The sequence below is a fragment of the Vigna umbellata genome, chromosome 1, assembly GCF_029865625.1.
Source record: "Vigna umbellata cultivar VRB3 chromosome 1, Vumbellata_1.0, whole genome shotgun sequence".
In the NCBI taxonomy this organism is placed as follows: Eukaryota; Viridiplantae; Streptophyta; class Magnoliopsida; order Fabales; family Fabaceae; genus Vigna; species Vigna umbellata.
The window spans coordinates 20,695,776-20,721,218 of record NC_142165.1 but is presented as its reverse complement, the minus strand read 5'-3'; the positions used below and the strand labels follow the sequence as shown (position 1 = coordinate 20,721,218).

Genomic DNA, 25,443 nt, shown 5'->3' with positions numbered 1-25,443 from the left:
AAGGAACCACTCTCACAAAGAATATAATTCAAGCTCACAAAAGTGACTTCATGAGTAAAGGATTTACAATGGATTTATTATACCCACAAAGAACATTTGTTTATCATGTAAAACTTAAAAAGAGTTTGTAGTATCCTTAGAGATGATTGAAGATTACTCAAAGGTAAATTTGGAATACACCAAAATAATCACTTCCAAAACATGCTATGTGGTGTATATAGAGTTAAAGAGCTTGATTTGTTGTTGTAGATATTTTTCTTTTACCATTGTGAGACAAAAGGAAAGGGTGTGTATTGTTTAGTTCTTAGTGTAGTTAAGTGTAAACATATTTTTTTGTCAATCTAGTTCTAGTCAATTGTATTTTCTTCTCTTAAAAGAGAGTGTAGCACTCTAAACAAGCTTACAGAAAGCATGTTTGGAAGGAAGTTACTCGACGGACAAATTAACATGTTTTAAACTTAATTTGGATCTTTTAGTGTTAGTCATAAAGGTTTTTAGAAAATATAAAGGGTTAGAACACCTCAAGTGTTTTTTATAAATTTATATTTTGTTAATAAAAAAAATTCGTTATAGCTCAAATAAACTAATTCTTGATTCCGCAAAATCTTCGTGTAAACCTGAATAGGAATCTTTATCTTTATGGTCTTAAACGGTTGAAAAGGAAGGATATAATTTAATTTTCCCAAGTGTTTTGTGTTGTTTCTGCTTAAGGAAACAATTCAAATAATATTTGTAAATAAATATAATCGCAAACATTCATTTGTTTCCACAATGAGAAAATCATAAGACCACTGTTTCATACAAGCATTTTAGGCATAGATAATATATCCGTTTAATACAATTATTTCGAATACTTAATTTTATCTAAATGTTTAAATATTATGATTTTGTGAAAATCAATTAAACAACCATAAGATTCTGTGGATGAGATCCATTAGATTGTCTATTACTCGAAAAGACTGTTTATTCAGAAACATAGGCATAAACTCTTATATATCATTCAAAGTTCCCTCTGACAGTAAAAAAACACATATTAAAATATTTAGATACTATTAAACAAATAACACTTTAGAATATTTGTTATCATTCAAATCATTAAGTGATTTATTAGTGTAACTCTTATAATGATTCAAAATTTCCTCCAACGATTACAAAAGCATATATTAATATGTTTAGATATTATTAAACAAATAACACTTATAACAATATTTATTATCATCAAAACCACTAAATGATGTATTAGTGTTTGACCACCTCATGGATTAAAGATTAAAGATAACTACAAATATTTATATTGTTTTAGTATTTTAATGTCTTTATATATATATATAAACCTAACTCAATTTTCTTTGATTGTGAAATGAGTTATCATAAACATCTATATATAGATATACTTATTTAAGAAGACTTAATTAAGTTATTCATCCAAAGAGATAACTACTGACTTGTCCTTTTCCACAACATTTTATTGCATTATTTAGAGGCCTATATTTAATTAGGTCGGTGCAATTAAATAAAATTAGTGTAACCTTCATGAATTCTCATGTATATGGGATCCATGAAAATACAAAACTTCTCCGTTCCCTATATATAAAACCACACTGAAAACCTCATTTGTTAAAATTAATGCATCACCTTTCAACAAGAGAAATTGGTAATATATTTTTAAAATTCAACTAAATTAAATTAATTGCTTTGATTAGTTTGTGTAATCATATTAGAATTACCTCATATTAAGAAAAGAGTATAAAATTATGTGCTTCAAAATATATATATATATATATATATATATATATATATATATATATATATATATATATATATATATATTATATTTAACCTAACCTAATTTAGCAACCCATTGAAAGGCAGTGTATCACGTTAACCCAAATATAACTTAAAATATAAGCAAATCCGCTTATTAAGGGTTTTGTCTAAAGCAACTACTTTTCTTCAAGAGCTGTTTACGCTTAATAGCTAATTATTCTTATATCTTTTTTAATCACACATATTAATTAGTTATCCTTTTATAAAGTTTATCATTACATATTTTTAATTTTAATTTATCTTAGAGTGTAAAAATAAAAAAGAAAATTTCGCTATTAATGTAAAATAACTTAAAGGGAAAATAAAAAGAAAATAGAAGAAGTATATTTTAAAGAAATTCTAAGACATCATAACATCATTATTAATAATTCTTTTATATAATATTGTGTCTTTCTTTTAACAAAAAACCAAATAAAAATTATTACTCACATTTGACTGAAAAAATGTTATGAAGGATTTTTGGTGATACAAATCAATGTGAGTAGAAGCAAGAAGATTGAAGGCTCAAATTAACATAAAGAGGGAATTTATAAGCTACGTGTACATAATTTTTTTAAGACAAGTGTAAATATGAAAACCATAGATCATATGAACAATGGTCCACCATAACCTCACTCTCTTACAATAATAACATATGTTGTAATCTAATCTGGTCTTTAAAGTGAACAAATAGCATTAATGTTTCCCACAAATCATTTTTTTATATTTTTAATTTGTAAATTAATGTTTATTCTGAAAAAGTGTCACCCTTCCACATTTCCATTCGTGTGTCCCTGGTTCAAAACAAATCTATATGGTATCAAATGGTTAGAAATATCTTTGTTTCATTTTCTTTATTACTCTTACTTGCATTTGTTTATGATGCTAATCACATGGAAATACTACACAAGAATTCATAATTGGAAATACTACACAAGAATTCGTAATTATTTCTCCATATGTTTATTTCTCTCTATACTAAATTTTAGTTTAATTATACATTTTCACTATTCAGCTATCATTATTTTATACTTTATATCGTTTATTACTTTATATTTTATCATGAATTTTTAATTTTTAGTTTGATTTATTAACTTATTAAATTTCCAATCACAAATTAGAGACATGTCACGCAACACATAAAAATCATATCAAACCAACCTTATCTTATAAAAAGTAATGATAAAAAAAATCTAATTTAAATTTTTTTTTGCGTACAACCATTTTGTTAAACATTTAATGTTAGTTAAAACGCAAAAAGGAAAAATTAAAAGAATTGATAGTAAATATGCAAAACAAAAATTTAAGTGATAAATTGTAAGATATAATTAAGACTATTTTTTCATACGTTTAATATACTTGGAAGTGCATAATTGTTTGTTGCAATTTACAATAATTTATTCGGATATTAAATAATTTAAATAAAATTGAACACAAATAATAATCAGGTTACACATATACTTTCTGTTCATGTGGCAGCTACACTTTATATATAAATTAAAGAATCTTATCTAATTTTTACCTTGTACGAAAAACTTATAAAAAATATTAATTGTTAACTAAAAAGGGTAAAACCTATTTCAATAATTTTAAATACTCCACACATGTTGAGTAATAACTTGCTTAAAAAACCATAAATAACATGCACACTATTTTTCCTTTTATGCATAAAGAAGCATTGAAACTTGTTTTGTGGATATTAATCATTCTAGACAGAAGGGATGATCGAATGTTAACTGGCATTTGCAATTAAATATTGAAAATGGAAAAGAAAGAAACAGCACATAACTGTCCAAACCCTAATATATTATTATAATGTCATGTAGTTGCCAATAAATATATATATTTGGGTGCCATGTGTCGTGAAAGTCAGCGTGCCACATGGCAGTAGTTGAGTTAATGTAGTTCCAAGCCTAAGAAGCCACTCTCACATGGGAATGGTTATTTCGACAGAGTTCAAGAACCAGACACAGCACAACAGAATATGGCTTAGTTGTTCAATTGCATAAACAAATACCACAATGTTTTTTTTTTATATCTTAATTTTTTTATAACCTAGACCAATTTGTAATACACCCATGACCTCCAACTATTGTTGTTGTTATTATAATTTTGAAAAGGACGTGATTTTAATATTATATATGGTTTTCTTTTTTTTTTTTTTATCTTTTGTGCCTCTTTTTTGGTTGATCAATTTAGTATTGTTTATGGGAAAGCATTATAATATTACGAGAAACGTTTTTGTAAATGAAAACAAGCACCCTATATATCCTCGAACACAGAACATGATTACAAAGTGGACAATATATATAGTTTCAACACTCAACGTACACATCATTTCCGAGAAAAAGAAAAAACTTTTAACAGCATGATGTGTTAAATTATATCTACACTCATTATCGATATTGATTCAACTTTAATTGTTTGTATTAGTATTTAATTTAAGTAGATAAAGAAAAGTTACCAGAGCAAATTTACAAACATAATATTTTGTTTTAATTCCTATCTCCTGATGATTTAATTAGATTGTGTTATTCTGGGAAAAGTAATAAAAATTAAAAAAAGAGTGTATTTTTATCTTGTAATTTTGGTTTCTATATTTTATAAAATTTGAAATTTTGATTCTCAAATTTTTCTTGATTTTGGATCATTAATTTTGATTTTCTACACAATTGAAACTCGTCATTTTTCTGTGTAGAATGTCTCTGAGAAGATTCACAAGAATGCAAAGTACCTACTAATGCATCTGCCTCAACTGCTACAATTATTTTTGTTTGTGTATAAAGATGTGACAATACTTAATAAAAAGCAGAAAATGCAGTCCTCAAAGGAGATAAACAACATGAGTTATTTGAGAAAGAGTCCTAAAGATGAAAAACATTTAATGCAATATCAAATATGTTTCATGTAAACATTTAATGCACCTCCAATTTGGATTGAGGAAATCTTTAAGTGAAAGAAGAAGACTATAAGAAAATAAGAGGGATAAGAAAAATCTAATGGCACTAATTAAGGACTACTTTTTTGCCATTTTAGTATATTAGTAAAAGAAGTACTAGAAATTCCAAAGGTTCTTGTAAAAATAGAAAAGTAGGAGGTAATTGAAACTATCTTCGAATATCTTTCTTCCTTATAAAATTCTCAATTGTATATATAAGGAGTACCCTATACTTACTAATCTTAAACACTAATTTTCACACCAAGTTAAACATAGATTGAACATACTATTCAGAACCTTTATTGTAAACATATTGTTAAAAAAGCACTCGCGTTTATTAGTTGATAATGAAATTTGACATTATTTATTAAGAATGGAGCATAACCTCGTATGAAAACGAACCAATAGTTGTGTTCTTCTTTTTTTGCGTTTATTTTAAACTTGTTATCTAAAACATAATTGTGACTTTTATGTTTGTTAAGAAGTTTTTTATAATTATCATGGTGGGCTACTTTGTTATCACTTACCATTTGATGAGAAAAAGTTAAAATTTTCAAATACTAACTTTTCAATAAATAAATAAATAAATATGTTTCTAGTTATTAAACTTGAAGACAAAAGTTATAATTTGTTCTTATAATTTGTTATATATTTTTATCTTCAAACTTAAAAGATAATAAATATAGATATTTAACCTCAGGAGGTTAATTTTTTTTTTACTTTGTTAAATAATGTTATAAGCTATCATTTTAGTTATTTATACTAACATGTTTCAATTCAAATGTTGACCTAAAACAATATATAATACATAAAAAAAAGGTTAATATTAATCATATCATTAATATTTGAAGTTTGGAAACAAAAATATTACAATATTTGAGACATGGACAAATTTTAATTTTGCATTCAAATTTAGGAACTAAAAACATATTTAACCTTTAAAAACATTCAACATTTCTTAAAAACATAATGCAATCTTGTTCGTACTTTGAGTGCATTTCAATGAATGTTTCATTTTCAATTTGTGGACAATCCCTTATGGACCTAGATCAATTTTCTTTTATCATGAACCTTTGGTTCTGTTGATTTGACTTGACCTTCAACTAGATCTAGTTGTCTCGACCTTTGGTCTAATAAATTTGTCTTAGTCTTTGGTCACAGTTGACTTGACTTGTCCATTGTTATGAATTGAATTGGCTTGACCATTAGTTTGAGTTGTATCAAACCTTTGACTTTAGCCGAATCAACTTAAATTTCAACCTACATTGATTCGTCTCAACTTCAACTTGATTGACTCGTATCAACCTTCACTTAGGACTAACTCGATCGAACCTTCAACCTAAGTTGAGTCGACTGAAATTTTAACTTGAGTCGATTCAACTCAATCTTTAGACTGAGAGTAGAGTGAAAATGAAAGAAATTTCAAATTTTTATATATTTTTAAGATATTTGAAATTGTTTCATTTTATTCATTTAAAATACTTTTATTTATTTTAAGTTTTAATTTATTTTTAATTACTTTATCCAAACTAATTATCTTATTGTAAAAAAATTTAAATTCTTGCAAATTATCCTTTTAAATTATCTTACCCAGAAAGAACATAAAGTCTTATCTCTTATGATTCCATATGAAAAACAGAAGGAGGTGATTTCTTTTCTTGTTCCTACTGAAGACAATTCTCATGCTTTTGCATTTTAAAGTTGCATATTCAAAGATTAAGATCGATGTCAAGAAAAATCGTAATAGGTGTGTAAAATGTTATAAAAGTTTGAGTGGTTAGATTGATATGATAATAATTGTTTTAATAAATTAAAATATAAAATTACTAATTTTACTATTATAGTTTGAAATTAATATATTATTATTATTTAATAATAATAATAATAATATTATTTTATGTATATAAGAATCGATTATCGAATCGGTAAGTTGTTATTGGGAATAAATATAATTTATGGATGTTATGATAGGTTAATCTAGGATATGAGAGATATAAAAATCAACTTATCTCTAAAAATATTAAAATAAAATATCAACTTATCTTTGCAAATGGTTATCCCCCAAATTCTCTCTCTCACCCACTCACAAATTGTTGGAAGCGAATAGCGTGATCCCAACAAACCCGTTCAACTAAATCCGTTCATACAGTAAATATACGCAAGCTAACAGAAAATTTTACAGGTTACTTGGTTATCCACCTAATTACAAAAAATAAACGAAACATTTCTTATGTGGTTCATCAATATGCACCTGATATGCAATTTTGCAGGTCAACTTTCAAACAATTAACTTGTAGAAATTCTCTTGTATAATTTATACATATATATAATATTTTATTTTTAACCTATCTATTTCATATATTATTTTAAACATATTATGAAGAATCCTAAACCTCCATTGTTTTGAAATATCAGACGAATCTCTTAAAAGATTATCCAGTACACTGATAAAAGTAGCTTGAGCCTCCCATTATTGAAATCAATTTTACCTACTATTGTAAATATTGTATGTTGCTTCACGGATTCGTATATAAAACCTTAAAGTAATAGCCATCATTGACATGCACATATTATTTGTTTAACCAAAGAAAACTGCTGATGAAGAAAAACATGCAGAGTGACACTTGGCATGGTAAAATAAATGACCAGACAAAGTACTACGTTAACCTCTGGTTTCAGCTGAATGAATGTAAGATTAATAGAAGTGGATCAGAGATAATCTTAATTTATAGCATTAAGAACTAAGAATCTGTGCAACCGCCCTGTTTGGTCGCTTCTTTTGGGTCTCAATACATGCATTGCATCTCATCACAAAGTAAAATAGTAAATTAAACATTAAGCTCAGATCTATCATGTGCAGTCTTCTTCCAGTAAAACCCACATTCTCCTTCTACGCGCGTCACAACACGCGCCGCCCCACCACCTCCCACGTCACCTTGGAAATGGCGGGGAACATCAATGGGGATTTAAAAACTCCTTGTCCCCATAAAAACAAATCTTTTCTCTCTCTTCACATTGCATGATTGGTTGTAATTTGATAACTTTGTTTGCCCTAGAGGATGAGTAGTAATATTAATAAAGTTTAAATTTTTTGTACCTCGTTTTGTAGTATTTGATATTGATATTGATATTTTATTGATTAATGGAAAATAATGGTACAAGGACCAACATGGTATGATACAATATAAAGCAATTGTTCAATGATATAAAAGCATTATCATTTTTCTTATTTTTTGATTAATTTATCATTGCTGCTGCCCCATCATCCTATCTCAGCAAAACTTGAATAAGATATGAATTATGATGCTTAGTAGTAACTAAGAAGCTTAAGTTTAATTAAAAATGGTTGCATGGTGACTAATATATACCTTAAACTATGGCTTGATGTTGAGGTTTAGCAGATGAAAAAGAACTGTGAAGTGAGTATGAGGGATAACGTTGTTGCCTCATAATATGACACAAGAAAGACAATTAAAATAAGGAAGGGAAAAAATAATGAGCAAGAACATTTCTCTATCATATTTGACCTCCAAATGCACATGGCTGCTTGGGTTTCTGTTCTATTAGTTTTTGGTTTTTTAAAAGTTTTTGCCTTTACCCTCACAAGTTTACAATCACATGCTGTCCTCTCTCTTCTTCTCTGAGCCGACTCTCTCTTTCTCTCTCATCTATACTGATTGGCTACATACATGTTTCAGCTGTGTCATTGAATGCTTTTGACTCCATAGTTGAAGAGATTCCTCAGATCTACAGGGCACCACTTTTCGACATTGTCAGCCTCAATTCTTCATCTTTCTGGGCTCTTTTTTGCTCACTCACTTCAATTTCATCAATCCAGAAAGTTGTGGCTTCTTCGACAATTCATTGTCATGACATGATTTACAATCATATACAAGGTTGGTTTGCGTTTAATGTATTGCTTTATAAATCCTCATGCCTTTTCCTTTGAGTTCTTTTTTCTTCATTCTTCTGTTGGGGTTGTTGTTGTTCTTGTCAATGATGGATCTTGATTTTGTTTCTTGCAATTGAGATCATTCGTCCAATCTTCTTGTAGTTATGAAAATGTGAAATAGTTTTTTTCTCTGCAATTTGCAAGTGTTTGCTGAAGTTTATCTGTTTTGTGTGATTGTGCTCTTAAAAGTCTCAGATGCCTTTTTTGGTCAATTCATTTCTCGTTTTCTGAATGTGCAGTGTCAGGTGCTATTCAACTTCTGTTTCAAAATTTTCCAATAACTTTTTGAAAATAGTTTAATTCTCCAACTCTGAGATTTCTTAAACAGTTAAACTTCTATTCAAGTGTGATTTCTTGAGGGGCTGACATCAGATATAAATTCTTTAACTGTTGTCTCTGAGTCATGGTTTTGTCACAGTCCATATTTGAATTCTTTAGCATGACATAATGACGTCTAATCAGTGACCATTTTTGTTTCGTTTCTTTAAACTTTTTCCTTATTCTTCTATTTTTGGTCGGTTAAAGTTAAGTTCCTGATCTTGGTTACTTTCACTGTACTACTTTGGTTTTTTGTACATACATCTTCTATTACAACTCACCTTTCCTTAATGGTAACTTAGTTTTATTATTATATATCTGTTTCGATTTCTTACGAGAAACTCATCTTGGTCTAACAAATTGCAGCTGGCGCTAGTGCTCTGGCTTATAGATAAAGCGAAGAATTAAGCAGTGCTTCTTGAGATGCAAGTGCTAATGGATTGAAGGAAGAGATAGTGGAAAAGAAAATTGGATGCTATCAGTTTGTTTTCAATGGTTTGTGAGATGGAAAGTGATTGTATTGAAGACATGGACGTTGAAGTCCTCTCTTCAATGTGGCCAGAGGATATTGGCTCTGATGTTGGAAAACAGTTCAATATAGAGAAGCCTGGAAGGGACCAAGATATGTTGGAGGAAGTAACAATCTTAGAGGAGCCAACTATAGCGGATTTTCAGCGTCTCATGGAGCTTACAAATTACACAGATAAAGGGTCTTCTCAGTTGGCATATCTCATGCAACACTGGGAGTATAAGCAGGCTAATGCAGTTCGGCTTCTCAGAGAGGAACTTGACAACCTTAGTAAACAAAGGAAGGAAGTTGAGCTCAGGAAATTGGAGATATTGAAAGACAATCGGTTTGAGGAAGAGAATTATGGAGGTGACAAACGACCAGTTTCTATATTGGATGAGATTTACTATACATGGCAAGATGTGCCAGTGCCACTCAGGAAAAGTGACGTGGTTGTGAAAAACAAGAGGATTGAGATTGATGCTGAGTATGACACTGTTGTGTATTGGAAACAGAGGGCACAGCAGTTGGAAAGACAGTTGGAGGCAAGTGTCAACAGAGAGCAGATACTAACTGACAAGTTGCAAGAAAGTATAAAGAATTTCGAAAGGCAATCTTCACCAGTGGAAGAACTAACTCAGATTCTGAAGAGGGCAGATAATTTCTTACATTTCATACTCCAAAATGCACCTGTTGTTATTGGCCATCAGGTACATTACAGTGAGTATTGAGTTTATATCCATATGGCAAGATCTGAAAGTACTTCACAGAAAGTTTTACACATATTGTGTACGCTTATCTTAGATTAGCTTTACCTTAGTGTAAGTACTAAAAGAGTTAAGACCTTTCAAGTATATGAGGCTACTTTTGCACTCACGTTCAATAATTTTTCTGTAGAGTACCAGCTACCTCTTCTAAGCACATTATTCTTCTTTGGTTTAGATGTGTATTTCCTGAAGTATATTGAACTTTATCACATTCATAAGCATGATGGTTGACATTTTGAAATATGTATATGGAAGCAAGTGATGCACATAGGATTAGATGGAAGATTGCTCTATGGCCGTATTGCCTAAGTGCAGTGGACACATAATGATTCCTATATCTGTCTTTTCAAAAGGCTACAATAAGTGAACTGTGCAACTAATCTGTTATCTGAAATTTGTGTTGTGTTGGAGAATTAGGTGGTTGGTGCATTAACATGTGAAACACTGATATGGGCACATGTCAACACATTGATATAACATTAAACGTGAATATAGGAACTTGTCACCTAATTGACAAAAATATGCCATGCTTTGGAATTGCATTACATTGTTTTCCTTCTAACACATGATCCATATTTTGTGCAAAGCTTGTACTATACAGGCTTTATTGTAGTTTTAATTGGTCCATCGTTATGAAAGCTAAATATGTGTTTGCCACTGTAAGGGAACTTTCAATCTGCAAAGGGCTGACTCTGATATTTTTCTTCCAGGACAAAGAGTTGCGATATCGCTTTATCTACAATCATTTTCCAAGTTTACAAGAGGAGGTAATGATTGCTGTTGAAGCTCTTATTTCAAGGTCATATGATTAAGTTGCATTGCAATATTTATTTTACTGAATGAAAAGCTGCACATACTTCTGAAGAAACTTCTTCACTTTTCTTGAGTTATTTTACTTTTACAAAGGAGTTTTAAGTAGGCTGAAATTTCTGTTTCTTAAAACTCACTCGTATTTTTCAGGACATCATAGGGAAAACAGATGTTGAAATTTTCACTGGATCCGGTGTTAAGGAGTCTCAGGATTTCAAGAGGGAAGTGATGGAGAAAGGGTTGCCTGCAAAGAAGGAAATTACTTTTGAGACAGAACTATTTGGGTCAAAGACATTTTTGATATATGTAGAACCTGTCTTTAGCAAAGCAGGGGAGACAATTGGAATAAATTATATGGGAATGGAAATAACAGATCAGGTGAATGCTATTTGCTTTTGAATGTTACTTGCAGTCTTGTGCTTGCAAAGAGGATACTTATGTTTTTCAAAAATTGCAGGTGAGAAAAAGAGAAAAAGTGGCAAAGCTTAGGGAGGATATTGCAGTCCAGAAAGCCAAAGAAACAGAACTTAATAAAACCATTCACATTACAGGTTTAATCACTCGGCCAAATCTGTAATTATGAATTTTACTACAAGTTTGGTTCGGCAACAAAAAGCTTAATTTTTTTCTCTTTATCCCCTCCTTTTCAACAGAGGAGACTATGAGAGCAAAACAAATGCTGGCAACAATGTCTCATGAGATAAGATCTCCACTATCTGGAGTTGTTAGCATGGCTGAAATTCTTTCCACCACGAAACTTGATCGGGAACAAAGACAGCTTTTGAATGTCATGATATCTTCAGGAGATTTGGTTCTTCAACTTATAAATGACATTCTTGATCTTTCCAAGGTTGAGTCAGGTTAGAAATTTCTCCCACACCATTTCTTGTTAGATCATTCAAATTTATTCCACCCCACCAACCCCATTGGCTTTTTTATAGGAGTTATGAAATTGGAAGCTACCAAATTCCGGCCAAGAGAGGTGGTAAAACATGTTCTCCAGACTGCTGCAGCATCATTGCAGAAAATGTTAACCTTAGAAGGAAATGTGGCAGATGATATACCTATTGAGGTGAGTAGTTTGCATACATTTGTAAAGATTCAGCATTGTTGATTATTTTCATAAATCTCAAGTACTAGTGAAGTAATTAACTCATAAATAGAAAACATGATGTACAGGACTTGGGTCCTGACATGACTTTTGAATGCAAAGACATGATTTCACCTGATAGCCAAGTAACTTACAGTTCAATATCTTCATGCATAATTGCAGGTCATTGGAGATGTTTTGAGGATTCGGCAGATCCTCACAAATTTAGTCAGGTACTAAACTTTAATTGTTTGATTAGTCTTATGAATCTGTAATAAACCACTTCAAATGTTTCCATTTTGGTTTTCATGCGTGAAATCAAATTCTTAGTTCCATTTACTCTAGTGGAGTATTGTACTTGGCTGCACAATACTGCTAGTGCATACATAACTTTGTCCTACATTCAATTTCTTGATAATATGGTTTGATATTTTAATATTAAACTACATCATTGCTTCATGAATACAATATAGGGCTCACTGGTATTATCAAACATATATTGACAATTACCTTCTACTTATCCTTCAGCATACCCCACTAAAGAATGTATTTCTGATTATCCATTGCTCTACATTTATTATTCTCTAATGTATTTCAGCAATGCCGTAAAGTTTACACATGAAGGCAAAGTTGGTATCAATCTTTACGTTGTTTCAGAGCCACCTTTTACCAAAGCAGAAGGCCATCAAAAGATGACCATAGATCAGTCTACAAATTCAGCAAATGGAGTGAAGGAAGAGAAACGTGCATCAACACCAAGAAGCAGCAGTGATAAAAATTGTCATGATGGTCAAAAACAGAACGACCATCCTAGCCAAAATCATTTATTCAACGACGAATGTAGATCTTCAGTTAAAAGTGAATGCTCAATGAATGGAGATACTGAGGAGCAAACTCATTCAACTGAAACAACAGTGTGGATACGTTGTGATGTGTATGACACAGGAATTGGAATACCAGGTACATAAAAACGCTGTCGGTACTTAATTTGTTATAGGATTAACATTACTCTGTATCCAAATAAATGTTAAAGTACTTACTTATCTTTTTACATCTTACCATGTGACAGAAAAGGCAATACCTAATTTATTTAGAAGGTACATGCAAGTAAGTGCAGACCATGCTCGAAAATATGGTGGCACAGGTCTGGGGCTGGCAATATGCAAACAACTGGTAAGCTTTCTTTATACCCTTTCTTATTTTGGTGAAAGTAAATTCTTGGATAACAGTAACATACACATTCAAATGTTGATTTGAGTATCTACATTAGAAAGTTTTCACCTTTCGTTATTCTGATAACAGATAAATATTTTGTTATCTATATTCAGTTACAAATATATCTCTGAATTTTGCTATCTCTGAATGTCTGGGAGTCTGATAGATAGAACTATCTTTGCATACTCTATTTTCTATTTGTGATAACTTTACCAAAAAATGGTTTTAGCCTCATGAAAAAGTGAAAAGAAACAATAATATTTCACATTATGTAAGTGTCGTGTCTCTGTCATTTTCCAACTGGACCAACATTAACATGATTTTCTTTCAGAGACTAATCATGTATTACACTTTGTCAATGTTTCGTTGCACTTGGAACAGGTTGAGTTAATGGGGGGTCGTTTAACAGTGTCTAGCAAAGAACATTGTGGTTCTACCTTCACATTCATACTTCCCTACAAAGTTTCAACGGCTTGTGATAATTCTGATGATCCAGATGAACTATCAGATGTGGATGATAATGAGGATGATACCACAGAGGGGTTCTTCCAATTCCAACCACGCACTCTAGGCTCTCTCTTCTCTTCTAATGGACCTACCAGGCCCCAAAATCTACTTCCAGGTTTCAGAAGCTCAAACAAGTTCAATGGATTTTCAGAGAATTCTTACTCATTCCCCACTACAGACATAAAATCAAAAGGGACTAGTACAACTGAGGATGCATCTTCAGTTGTTGTTGATGCTCCAGAGATCTCTGAGTCAACAAGTTCATCAAATCATAGCCCTGAAACAAAGAACGAAAGTGCAGTTAACACAAACCAACAGAATCAAGATAAGGCACATGCTCGGTTACAAAATGGTAATGTAGACTCTTCTCAACATAAGGAGGAAATCGCACTAGGAACAACGTCAAATGAACCCCAACAAACATGTCATCAAGTGAAGACAGACACAGCCTCCCAATGTGTCGTTAGTAGTAATAATAACACTTCATCAGAAGTGATCAAATCCTCATCAGGGCCTAAGATTCTTCTTGTTGAAGATAACAAGATCAATGTCATGGTGACACAGTCAATGATGAAGAGGTTAGGCTATAGCATGGATGTTGTGAACAATGGAGTGGAAGCTGTACGTGCAGTTCAACGGCATACGTATGATGTCATTCTGATGGTAAATCTCAATTTTTAATCCTGGTGAATTTTCATTATACAAATCAGTGCATTATATAAGAAATAGAATGAATAATACCTTTGAGTTCATTTTTATGCAATGTTTCTTTTACTGATGCAAATGTTCATAACTAAAATTTATGAATAGAACTTTTAGCTTTAGTTTATCATTTGGTGCTTGTGCTTTACAGGATGTGTTCATGCCAGTTATGAATGGTCTTCAAACAACAAAACTGATTCGGTCTTATGAGGAAACTGGCAATTGGGATGCTGCAAGAAAAGCTGGAATTGAACAATGCTCACCAATTTCACAAGAATGTTCTGTACCACCTAAAAACCGGATCCACATCGTTGCGGTGAGTAATTTGTCCACATTTGTGTGACTCATTACATCTAATCTAGAAGACAAGAACTCCAACATGTTAACCTCTATGAACATAAAAACAAAAAACCATCACTTCAATAGAAGCCAACAAAAAATATGCCACATGCCACTCTTTTTTTAGCTTGGTGCTGCTGAACTTGACAATGTTGTATACTCTAATAGTTCTCTTATTCGGTGTAAACTCATTATGTGAAAAGTAAAGTAACATATTCTTATTTTTTCATGATAATGCAGATGACAGCAAACACAATGTCAGAGAGTGCCGAGGAGTGTTATGCAAATGGTATGGACTCGTTTGTGTCAAAACCTGTTACATTCCAAAAATTGAAAGACTGTCTAGAACAGTACCTGAGGTGATGATAACCATGTAAATTTTTGCTTGTGTATAAAAGAATAAGAGCCTAGGAAAGTTTTGCTAAGAATGCACCGTGTTCTCTCCTCTTCATCAGTGTCTACCTTAAATTGTATAGATCTAAAACATTCTTTTTCATTATTCCGAATGCATAATAGCTATTAGAAAGCTGATAGGACTAGTTGGAGCGTGAATGTAGAGGTACATAACATAAGCCTTTCCTTTTAGGCTATGTACTGGGAGTTTTGGCAATGTTGGCACTGCAAGAAATCATAAAGAGACACTTTTGAAGTTGATGGTAATATTTTACTTGCTGCTAGTAGAAATTATGAAGAGTTTGGTTCTAAAATTAAAGAAGTGAAAAGGGTGTGTGAGAATTTATGTACATGAATGATTTGAGTCTCCTGCAGTATTGGACGAGGTGCAGTTAGGGAAAGGAAGAGAGTGTAGGACCCTGTGTAATTTTGCAGGAGATATCATCTCAAATTCTCGACTTCAATATTTATGCTCCAGATCATGTTACGTTTGTTCTAAATGTGTATAAATATAAACACAAAGAATAGTAGTGTTAGTAGTCATGCATTTGTTTTTTCAACATAATACGAAGTTGATGATTAATGTTGTGGGAATCGCCATATACACTTTTCTTATAGTACCCTTTATTTTTGTTTCCAATATTTAGCACTATTAATTCTAACCTAATTTTCTTAACGCGACTCTTAAAAAAATTATTTCAGTCTTTAAACACTTAAACATTGAATTAGGAAATTCAAATTCTTTTCTTAAATGATTTTTAGACTCTTAAATTTAGTATTGAGGGATAAAATCACAAATTTTCAAATTCAGGAGTTAAAATATACTTTTATTGGATTTCGGATGAAACATAGTGTACAAATTCAGTTACAAATGCGATTAAAATGCAAGCTTAATTTTGATCACAAATTTGATAAGTTTTCAAAGTATATTCTCTATATATTTCCGGTACTTGTTGCTTCTCATATGACTTATACTGGGACAATTGAAACTGTGTATTCTAGTTTAGGGACCTTCTTCCTGCATCTCCAAATTATATATTAAATAATTGAATATAACCCTCATCTTCTTCCTCCCCAATACCGAAACCCTTGCTCGTGCATCCGATCCGGAAGTCCTTTTTGGATCTGGCTATAGAGGATCCACATTACGTAATTTGAGTAAGGATTTTGTGCATTAGATTGTGCATTCGGGTATGAAGGCTCCGGTCCTAGAGTAAAAACCAAAATACCTAATCTGGGAGATTTCTGTACTGGAATAGGAAATGCTCAAAGAAAGTTCAGAATATTTTCCAAATAAACCCTCAAACGTATGATTTTGTTTATCTTTAGGTTGCTTAAAGATGGACAAAGAAACTAATTCGTGAGCATATATTTAAAATCTAGCATCCTTGCCCATAGATTGATTGAGAATAAACAAACAAACAAATTTATATACAACTATTTTTAAATTAGTGACCAAAATAAAAATATAGTTTTGACTATCCAAAATAATTAACAAACTAACAAAATATCAAATAATATTCATCGAATGCTAAGCTTGTGTCTTTTTTTTTCGTCATTCTTTCTTCTTTTCATTGTTTTTGTCATGGCTTCTTGATAATAAAACTTTACTAGGTAATATCTTTCTTTCTTCTCCCCATTGTTGATGTCACTGACTTTTGATGAACAACTCTTCCCTAGACAACAAAAAAAATTGAAGAGTAAGAGCTTTCGCAAGATATTTATCTAATTTTTGTCGTTAGAAGATTTAAACATGTGCAAAAATAATATAGTGTTTAGGCAATCCTGGTTCTCCTAATCAATCCTGACTAGTCTGAGTATTTTAAACCACTCCTGGTTCTCCTAGTCAATCTTTAGTAGTCCGAATATTCTAAATCATTCCTGATTCTCTTAGTTAATCCTAACTAATCCGAGTTTAACTACTCCTAGTTTACAAGTTTTGATTACAAGATGGAAATTATTCTCGTAGAGAGAATATTTGATCAATACAACATTTTTCAAAAATCTTATAATTGCTCTCTCTCTTTTTCTAGATAAAAGCTTTGACAATGTAAGCTTGGAGTAGAGCACTTGTGAGCACTTGTTTTCTGTTTTCTTTCTTGTTCTCTCACTTATCTTGTTTGATTAAGCATTAGACGTTGTAAGCTCAGAGATAAACATCATAGTAGATATTCAATAACAACTCTTTATTCTTTTCTTTCTTCTTCTCTTTCCTTCTTTTCTCTTCCTTTCCTTTTGAAGGCTTCAGACAACTTCAGAAGTTGTCGGCTTAGAGATAAAGTAGTGTTGGGAATCCAAATGTGAGTCTAAGTCCCACATTGGATAAAAATAAGAAAGTAAAGTACTATATAAAGATGAGAGATCCACTAAACCATTGTCTTAAGATTTTGGGTAAAGAGTGGTGTTAATCTCTTATATGGTTGGGCTCATATTTCATTGGTGTTTGTGTCTTTCTGTTGAAACTCCTCTTCAATAGACCCAACAAGTAGCAAGATAGATATGTGATGATAATATTTAGTAGATCGTCTCTCTCAATGTCAACTGCGAATGAAACCTGATTTCCCAAATTGAATTCCTAATTTTTTGTATGAACCCTAAAATCTAACTTTCTTTTTTCCAATCTTTTATTCGAACAAAGTACTCAATGTTTAATTCATTTTTTCCAATTTTTTTTATTTAAAAATATGTTTAATTGTTTTTTGTCCCTAGTTTCGCTGTAACGTGACAATTTGGTCATACCTTTTAAAAAAGTTTTAATTTCATCCGTACATAATATAATTTGTCTCAATCAAGTCTCTTCCCTTAAATATGCATAAACGCCTTTAACTTTTTTCTTTCTCTTTTCTGCTTATCTATGCAAGGTAGTAGACCCTCTTCTTTCTCGGTGCTACCTCTTCTACTTCATCAGAGAAGGTTTAATCCCTATAAATCATTATATTTCAAATAGAAAAATACATATCACATACAATATTCCTGCACTTTTACGTTATTGATGAATTTAACATTGTAAAATAATTGTCGGCTATTTATTTATAGACAAAAATATTTTTTTTTCAAAAGCGAGTTAAAGAAATAGATAAAGTGATACCAAAACATGTGATTACAAAATAAAACAATTTTTTAAAAATAAAACTAGTGTAATGTTTTAATGAAACTGATCAAAATCGATAGATTTAAAAAATATATAAATAAAAAATTAATAAAAACACGATGTAAAAATAAAGACATTGTGTTTTAAAATTATAATTTTTTACTTTATTATTTTAAAAGAATTATGTTTATTTAGTATATGGTTTTATTTCTTTTAAACTCTTTCTGCTTTTTTTTTAAATTTTTTGTAAATAACTTTTATTATTAAATTTTACATTTGATTTTTATTTTATATATATATATATATATGAATATTTTGAAGTAAAATGAGAATATTTTCATATTGAAATATTAATTTATTAATCAAATAATTTTAAAAAATTAAAATAACATTTTTATCCTTAAATGAAATAAATAAAGTTTTAAAGTAAAGGAAGTAAAGAAGCTGAAATCTATACTACCCGACTTCATTAAAAAAAGGAAAATAAACTAAATATTATTATTATTTAGTATTAAGGGTTAAATATGTTTTTAATCCCTAAACTATTGGTCGTTTCTGGTTTTCGTCCCTCTTTCAAAGTAAGGTACAATTTGGTCCTCATTCTTTTCGAAACGTTCGTTTTAGTCCTCAGAATTTTGGTTTTAGTCCTCATTTGTTGCTAAATGAGGACCAAATTTTTAAACAGTGTTTAGTTTTCGAGGACTAAAACGAATGTTTCGAAAAGAATGAGGACCAAATTGTACCTTACTTTGAAACAGGGACGAAAACCAGAAACAACCAATAGTTTAGGGACTAAAAACATATTTAACCCTAGTATTAATAGTATTATTTATATTATTATTATTATTATTAAAATATAAATTTAATTATATTAGTATTAATTGTAATATTTAATATTAATATTATTATATTACATATATCAAATTATGTAAAACTATAATATTTTCATGTTGAAGAGTTTTTCAGGTTTTGTACAAGAAAGTAAAGTATAAAGAAAAAATGATTATTATTTATTTACTATTGTGTTGATATTTTTTAATCTCAATAAAAAATAATGCATTATATTAAAATATTATAAAAAATATCTATTAAGATATTATTATCCATTTCATTCACGTGATTACGAAAAAAAACTCGTATTGAAGATAACACCGGTAAAGAGAGACTTGATTGAGATAAATTATATTAGATGTGGACGAAATTGAAACTTTTTTAAAAGGTATGACCAACTTGACACATTGCAACAAAACTAGGAACAAAGAAAACAATTAAACCTTTAGAAAAAAAACCAAAAAGGACACGTTAAAATCACGTACACCAAATAACACTAGTGCAAAAAGGACTTTAGACGTCTGTTATTTTGGGCTTTTAACGTCTGATTTCTGTCCGACGTCTATATGGGTGACGTTAATGAGACGTCGGACCCTTTAGGTCAGACGTCTCTATAGACGTCCGATCCATACAGGTTAGACGTCTCTGAGGTTGCTCCTGACTCATGGTGATTCGAGTTTACAACTTTATATTTTAGTTGAAGAGAATGTATTGTACATTTTTTTTGGATGGTTTTAAAAACGTAGTGGAGGGAATTGGAGAAGTACAAAACGCAAGACATCGCCGCCATAGAACGCCGCCTAAAGACACGAGAATAACTGCACCAAAACCCAACGAAAACGCATTTTAATTGGTTCAAATGAAAGATAATGCGTCAAAGAGTGATGTCATCGGAGTAAAATTAATTTAAAACGGTGCAAAAGTAAGAAAACGAACTTGAAAAGCGTAACCCGTAGAGAGAAAACACGACGAAGATGATGAACAATGAGTGCGCGTAATGGCTGTCTCGCGTTCACGGTGTTTTAATGCCAAAATTTAGACGTCGGTTCCCCCAATTAATAGACGTCTAAAGTGCTTTAGAAGTCGGAGTGGCGGGATCAGACATCTAAACGGAGTCAAAAAGTGACTTTTTAAATTTCTGGATTTAGGGTTTAGACGTCAGTTCCCCCAATTAGCAGACGTCTAAAGTGCTTCAGAAGTCGGAGTGGCGGGATCAGACGTCTAAATGGAGTCAAAAAGTGACTTTTTAAATTTCTGGATTTAGGGTTTAGACGTCGGTTCCCCCAATTAACAGACGTCTAAAGTGCTTCAGAAGTCGAAGTGGCGAGATTAGATGTCTAAATGGAGTCAAAAAGTGACCTTTTAAATTTTTGGATTTAGGGTTTAGACGTCGGTTCCCCAATTAACAGACGTCTAATGTGCTTCAGAAGTCGGAGTGGCGGGATCAGACGTCTAAATGGAGTCAAAAAGTGACTTTTTAAATTTCTGGATTTAGGGTTTAGACGTCGGTTCCCCGTATTAACAGACGTCTAAAGTGCTTCAGAAGTCGGAGTGGCGAGATCAGACGTCTAAATGGAGTCAAAAAGTGACCTTTTAAATTTCTGGATTTAGGGTTTAGATGTCGGTTCCCCAATTAACAGACGTATAATGTGCTTCAGAAGTCGGAGTCGCGGGATCAGACATCTAAATGGAGTCAAAAAGTGACTTTTTAAAATTATGGGTTTAGGGTAAAGTGCTTCAGAAGTCTATTCGGGGGAACCGACGTATATGAGTATTTAGACGTCGGACCCTTCCATAACCGACGTCTAAATAGTTGTTTTATTTACGAAAAATGCCACCGGTCATTTTTTACGTTGGATATTCGAGGGTCAGACGTCTAAAGGATGACGTTAAAGGTCTTTTTTGCACTAGTGTAAGAAACTTCATGTCATTTAAAAATCAAGATCAGCCTATCACATCAATCTAACTGTAGTGTCGTTGGACCCAATTTAACGAAAGGGGTCTAATTGGAGTATTTTTCACAAAATAAAAATACAATTGAGACGCAAAAAAAAGGACCAGTTTAAAATTCCAACCCCACATATTCGCAAATGGTTAAACCGAAAAAGAAAACAAAAAGAAAATTGAATTTCAAATCCAAATTTTAATTCATAACATTTCTAAATGACATTAACTCAAATTAACATAAAAAAGAAACTTAAATTAACTTTATTTAATAATATATATATATATATATATATATGTATGTATGTATGTAAAAGTAAATTATAAATCTAAATAACACTAAGTTACTAATTAAAAAATAAATAAATAAGAATGAAAATGTGTTCAAGAATATTGGTTCTGAGTGTGTCTCACGACGTATACCAAAATTGTTAGAATTAAACAACTGTTTTTTATAAAGAGATAGCGATTCTCAACCGTTGTCGAAGTATTTATTTGTTAACAATATCTATAGTAATTTTAATTTGACTTAAGCGTTATTAAAAGTTTCATGTGCATTTATTTCATCTTTCCCATCTCTTCTATTTTAACCTTTCTTAAAAGTTTTGGATTAGCCTAATTCTTCTCAATTCATACCATAACACTAAGTTTTCATGCTTGAATAATTGTATAAGATATAAAATAGAGATATCAAGAACTTAAAATTCTATTTTATTTATTAATATATATTTTCTGGATTTATAACCCACCCATGCAAAAAGTCTTGATAAAAAAAAAAAATTCAGATTCTAATCTTACGTTGCAGTGGGAAGCTTGAGGGAAAAGGATAGTTGTTAAAGCTTATGTTATTCTACCATGTCATCTCCGACAACACAATTTTTTCCCTTTGACAAAGCAAGGTCGTTATCGTTACCCATTTTTTGTGCAAATGGTTCAAATTCGATTTACACCACATCCTTAGTTACACGTAACATTCTTTATCACCAGAAGTGTCTGTATACATATATATATATATATATATATATATATATATATATATATATATATATATATTTACTTGCAAACAGGCTGGCTTTGAAAGTGAAAATATGTGTCTAGCATCACTACTAGAAAATGATTTTAAGGATTGTTTCTACATAATCGGATTAGTACTCTCAATTTTGGATAGTTTACCTTATTTTGTTCCTATATTTTGTTTGTTTGATTTTTAAAATCTTTCATTTATCCAAAAATATTCGGATAATACCTACAAAAAATATTCTGATACTTAAGTCAGTAGATGACTGATCACAATGAAATGATGCATGTATGTAAATAATCATACTTTAGACTTTTATTTATAGTAATTTTATAAACTTTTACCTTTTTGTTCGCGCTCAATCATATTTTAACTAGCATTAGTTAGTTCATTCGTGATTATTATTGGCTAAGTGTTAATATGACATTTTTTTCTACAATTGGTTGGTTTGGATGATAGACCATGGTTGGCCCAAAGGTGATCGGCTTAAGAGTGATCAGCTCAAGGTGATCGGGCAAAGGGTGTACTGGTAGGTCTGTTAGTTGGTTAGGGAGATCGGCTTGGTTGGTTCGTCAATCAGCCTGACTTGTTGACCAAAAGGGTATGTACCATAAATTGACCTGCAAGCCTGAATACCTCTAACTAAAGGGACAAAGGGGTTTGAAAAGAAAAAATTAGTTTATACTCATGTATGTTGAATGTTGTAATTAGATTGGGAAGGGTTCCTTGGTTGGAACTAATCTTTAGTCGATGGATTTTTCGAGGGATTCTTAGTTGGAACTCGTCCTTTCTGATGGATTTTTCGAGAGGGTTTCCTAGGTTGGAACTCACACTTATCCACTGGAGTTTATAGTTGTGGTTCCTTGGTTGGAACTTGCCTTACCCAATGCAGTTTTCGAGTAGGGTTCCTTAATAGAAACTTGCCCTTAATTACACAATGGAGTTTTCGAGAGGGGTTCCTTGGGTGGAACTCGCTCTCACCCAAATGTTTTAGCCCCTATAGTGAGAGGATGAGGTTGAGAGGTCGAGGCTGATCAGAGGTCAAATAAGTAAATAAATCGATAGGATGAGGCCGAATGGTATAAGGCTGAATAGTCGAGGCCGATTGGCTGAATAGGTTGATAGGATGAGGCCAAATGGTCGAGGTGAACTGGCTAAACAAATCGATAGGTTGAGACTGGCTGGTTAAGCCGAGATATCAAGACTAAAATGTCGACATAGGAATCAAGGACGAGAGTTGAGGCTGGCTGGTCGAACCTACTGGTTGAGGCCGATTAGCCGAGCCAAGTTTTTAAGGACGAAAAAATCAATGTTGAGTTAAGGCTGACTAGCCAAGGTTGAGTAACTAAACAGACCGATTGGTTGAGGATGACTAGTTGAGGCTGACTTGTCGAGGCCTCGAGTGCTTGTCATGTTCCTTGTGATCAATATAGGAGTATACAAGTGCTGGACCGAGTGGCTAAATAGGCTGACAAGATGAGACCATATGGTTGAGGTTGAATGATCGAGGTTGAGTGGATGAACAAGCTAATAGGATAAGGCCAAATGGTCGAGACTCACTAGCTGAATAAGTTTACTAGTTGAGGTCAGTTAATCAAGCTAAGTTGTTAAAACTGAAAAGTTGACAGAAAAATCCAGGTCTAGAGGATGAGGCTGACTGGCTGACACCGAGTGGTTGAATAGGCTAACTAGTTGAAGCCAATTGGTTGACACCAATTAGTCTATCTAAGCTATCAAGACTTAAAAATAGACAGAGAAATCGAGGCTGAGAGGTTGAGATCGATTGGCCATACAGGCCTACTGGTTGAGGACAACTAGTTGTGACCAACTGATCGAATCGAGTTGTCAAGATTGAAAATTCGGTAGAGAAATCGAGGGCGAGAGGTTGAGGTTGACTAGTCGAACAAACCGATAAGATGATGTCAAATGGTTGAGGTCAAATGGTCAAAATCGGTTGGTTGAAGAGGCTGACTGGTTGAGGATGACTAGTTAAAGCCAACTGACTGACTCAAGCTATCAAAACTGAAAAGTCGATAGAGAAATTGAGGTCAACTTTCCAAACAGGCTGACAGAATGAGGTCAAATAGTTGAGTCTGAATGATCAAGGCTGAATGACTGAATAGGCCATTAGTTGAAATCGATTGGCTGAGTTGAGCTGTAAAGGCTGAAAAGTCGACTCAAAAATTTAGGCCAATTAGTCAAGCCGAATGGTTAAGGCCAAGTGGTCTAGGCTAACTAGATGACTGATTGAGGCTGAAAGTCCAAGTTATCAAGATGGAAAATTTGATAGAAAAATCAAGGTTGAAACGTTGTGGTCAACTGGTCGAACAAGCCACAGGATGAAGCCTAATTTTTAAGGTCGATTGGCTGAACAAGCCGACCTATTGAGGGCAACTAGTTGAGGCCGCTAGCCAAGCCGAGTTGTCAAGATTGAAAAAGTCAACAAAGAAATTGAGACTGAGAGATTGAGGCCAACTAATCAAACATGACGATAAGATGAAGTCGAATTGTTGAATAGGTCACTATTTTAGGCCAAGTGCTCTTCATGTTCCTTGCGGTCACTATAGGAGTAGACAACTGCTCAATCGATCCTACAGTGGATGCCAAAGTGTTTCTGCTAAGTCAGATGAATACTTTCAATTCGTTTAGTCTCCTAGGTCTCTTGTTCATCCAAAACCACTTGGACGATACCTGTAGAAGGTATTTCGATGTTTAAGTTAATAGGTGACCAAATCACAAGAGTGTTAAATGCAATGATGCATGTGTGTGAACAACCATACCTTAGACCTTTATTTATAGTAATTGTTACGGGCTTTTACCTTTTTGTTGATCCAATCATACCTTAATCAGCATTAATTGGTTGATTTGTGGTTATTATTGGATTAATGTTAATTTGACATTTAGTCAACAACCAATTGGCCTGCTTATCGATCTTGGTGATCAGTCAGGGTGATCAGCCCAAGGTTGTACTAGTTGGTCTACCAATTGATCTAAATGATTGGTAAATGTGATCGACCAAGGTGATCGTGAAACACAAGAAAACATTAGAAGGAGGGGGGTTTAAATAGTATTTTAAAATACTTTTCGCAATTAGTGTTTAATATTAGTTTGCAGGGGATAAATGATTTGCGATAGTAGTTAAACACTTAGGTTCAAAGAAAGCATTGAATGGAAAACTTGTTTAAACACAAAGGTAGAAAAACACACTTTGATT

The 25,443-nt window shown here is 32.0% G+C and overlaps 1 protein-coding gene across 1 annotated transcript; it reads left to right on the top strand.

Moving 5' to 3' along the window:
* Positions 1-8,253: 8,253 nt before the first annotated feature.
* Positions 8,254-15,939, top strand: LOC124845602 (histidine kinase 5-like). The gene is made up of 13 exons (XM_047322722.2): positions 8,254-8,640; positions 9,381-10,232; positions 11,000-11,056; positions 11,250-11,477; positions 11,557-11,650; positions 11,753-11,959; positions 12,041-12,171; positions 12,373-12,422; positions 12,788-13,149; positions 13,259-13,362; positions 13,786-14,574; positions 14,765-14,929; positions 15,193-15,939. The coding sequence occupies exons 2-13, from the start codon at positions 9,507-9,509 to the stop codon at positions 15,313-15,315; spliced, it is 3,036 nt and encodes a 1,011-aa protein (XP_047178678.1). The 5' UTR covers positions 8,254-8,640; positions 9,381-9,506; the 3' UTR covers positions 15,316-15,939.
* Positions 15,940-25,443: the final 9,504 nt, after the last annotated feature.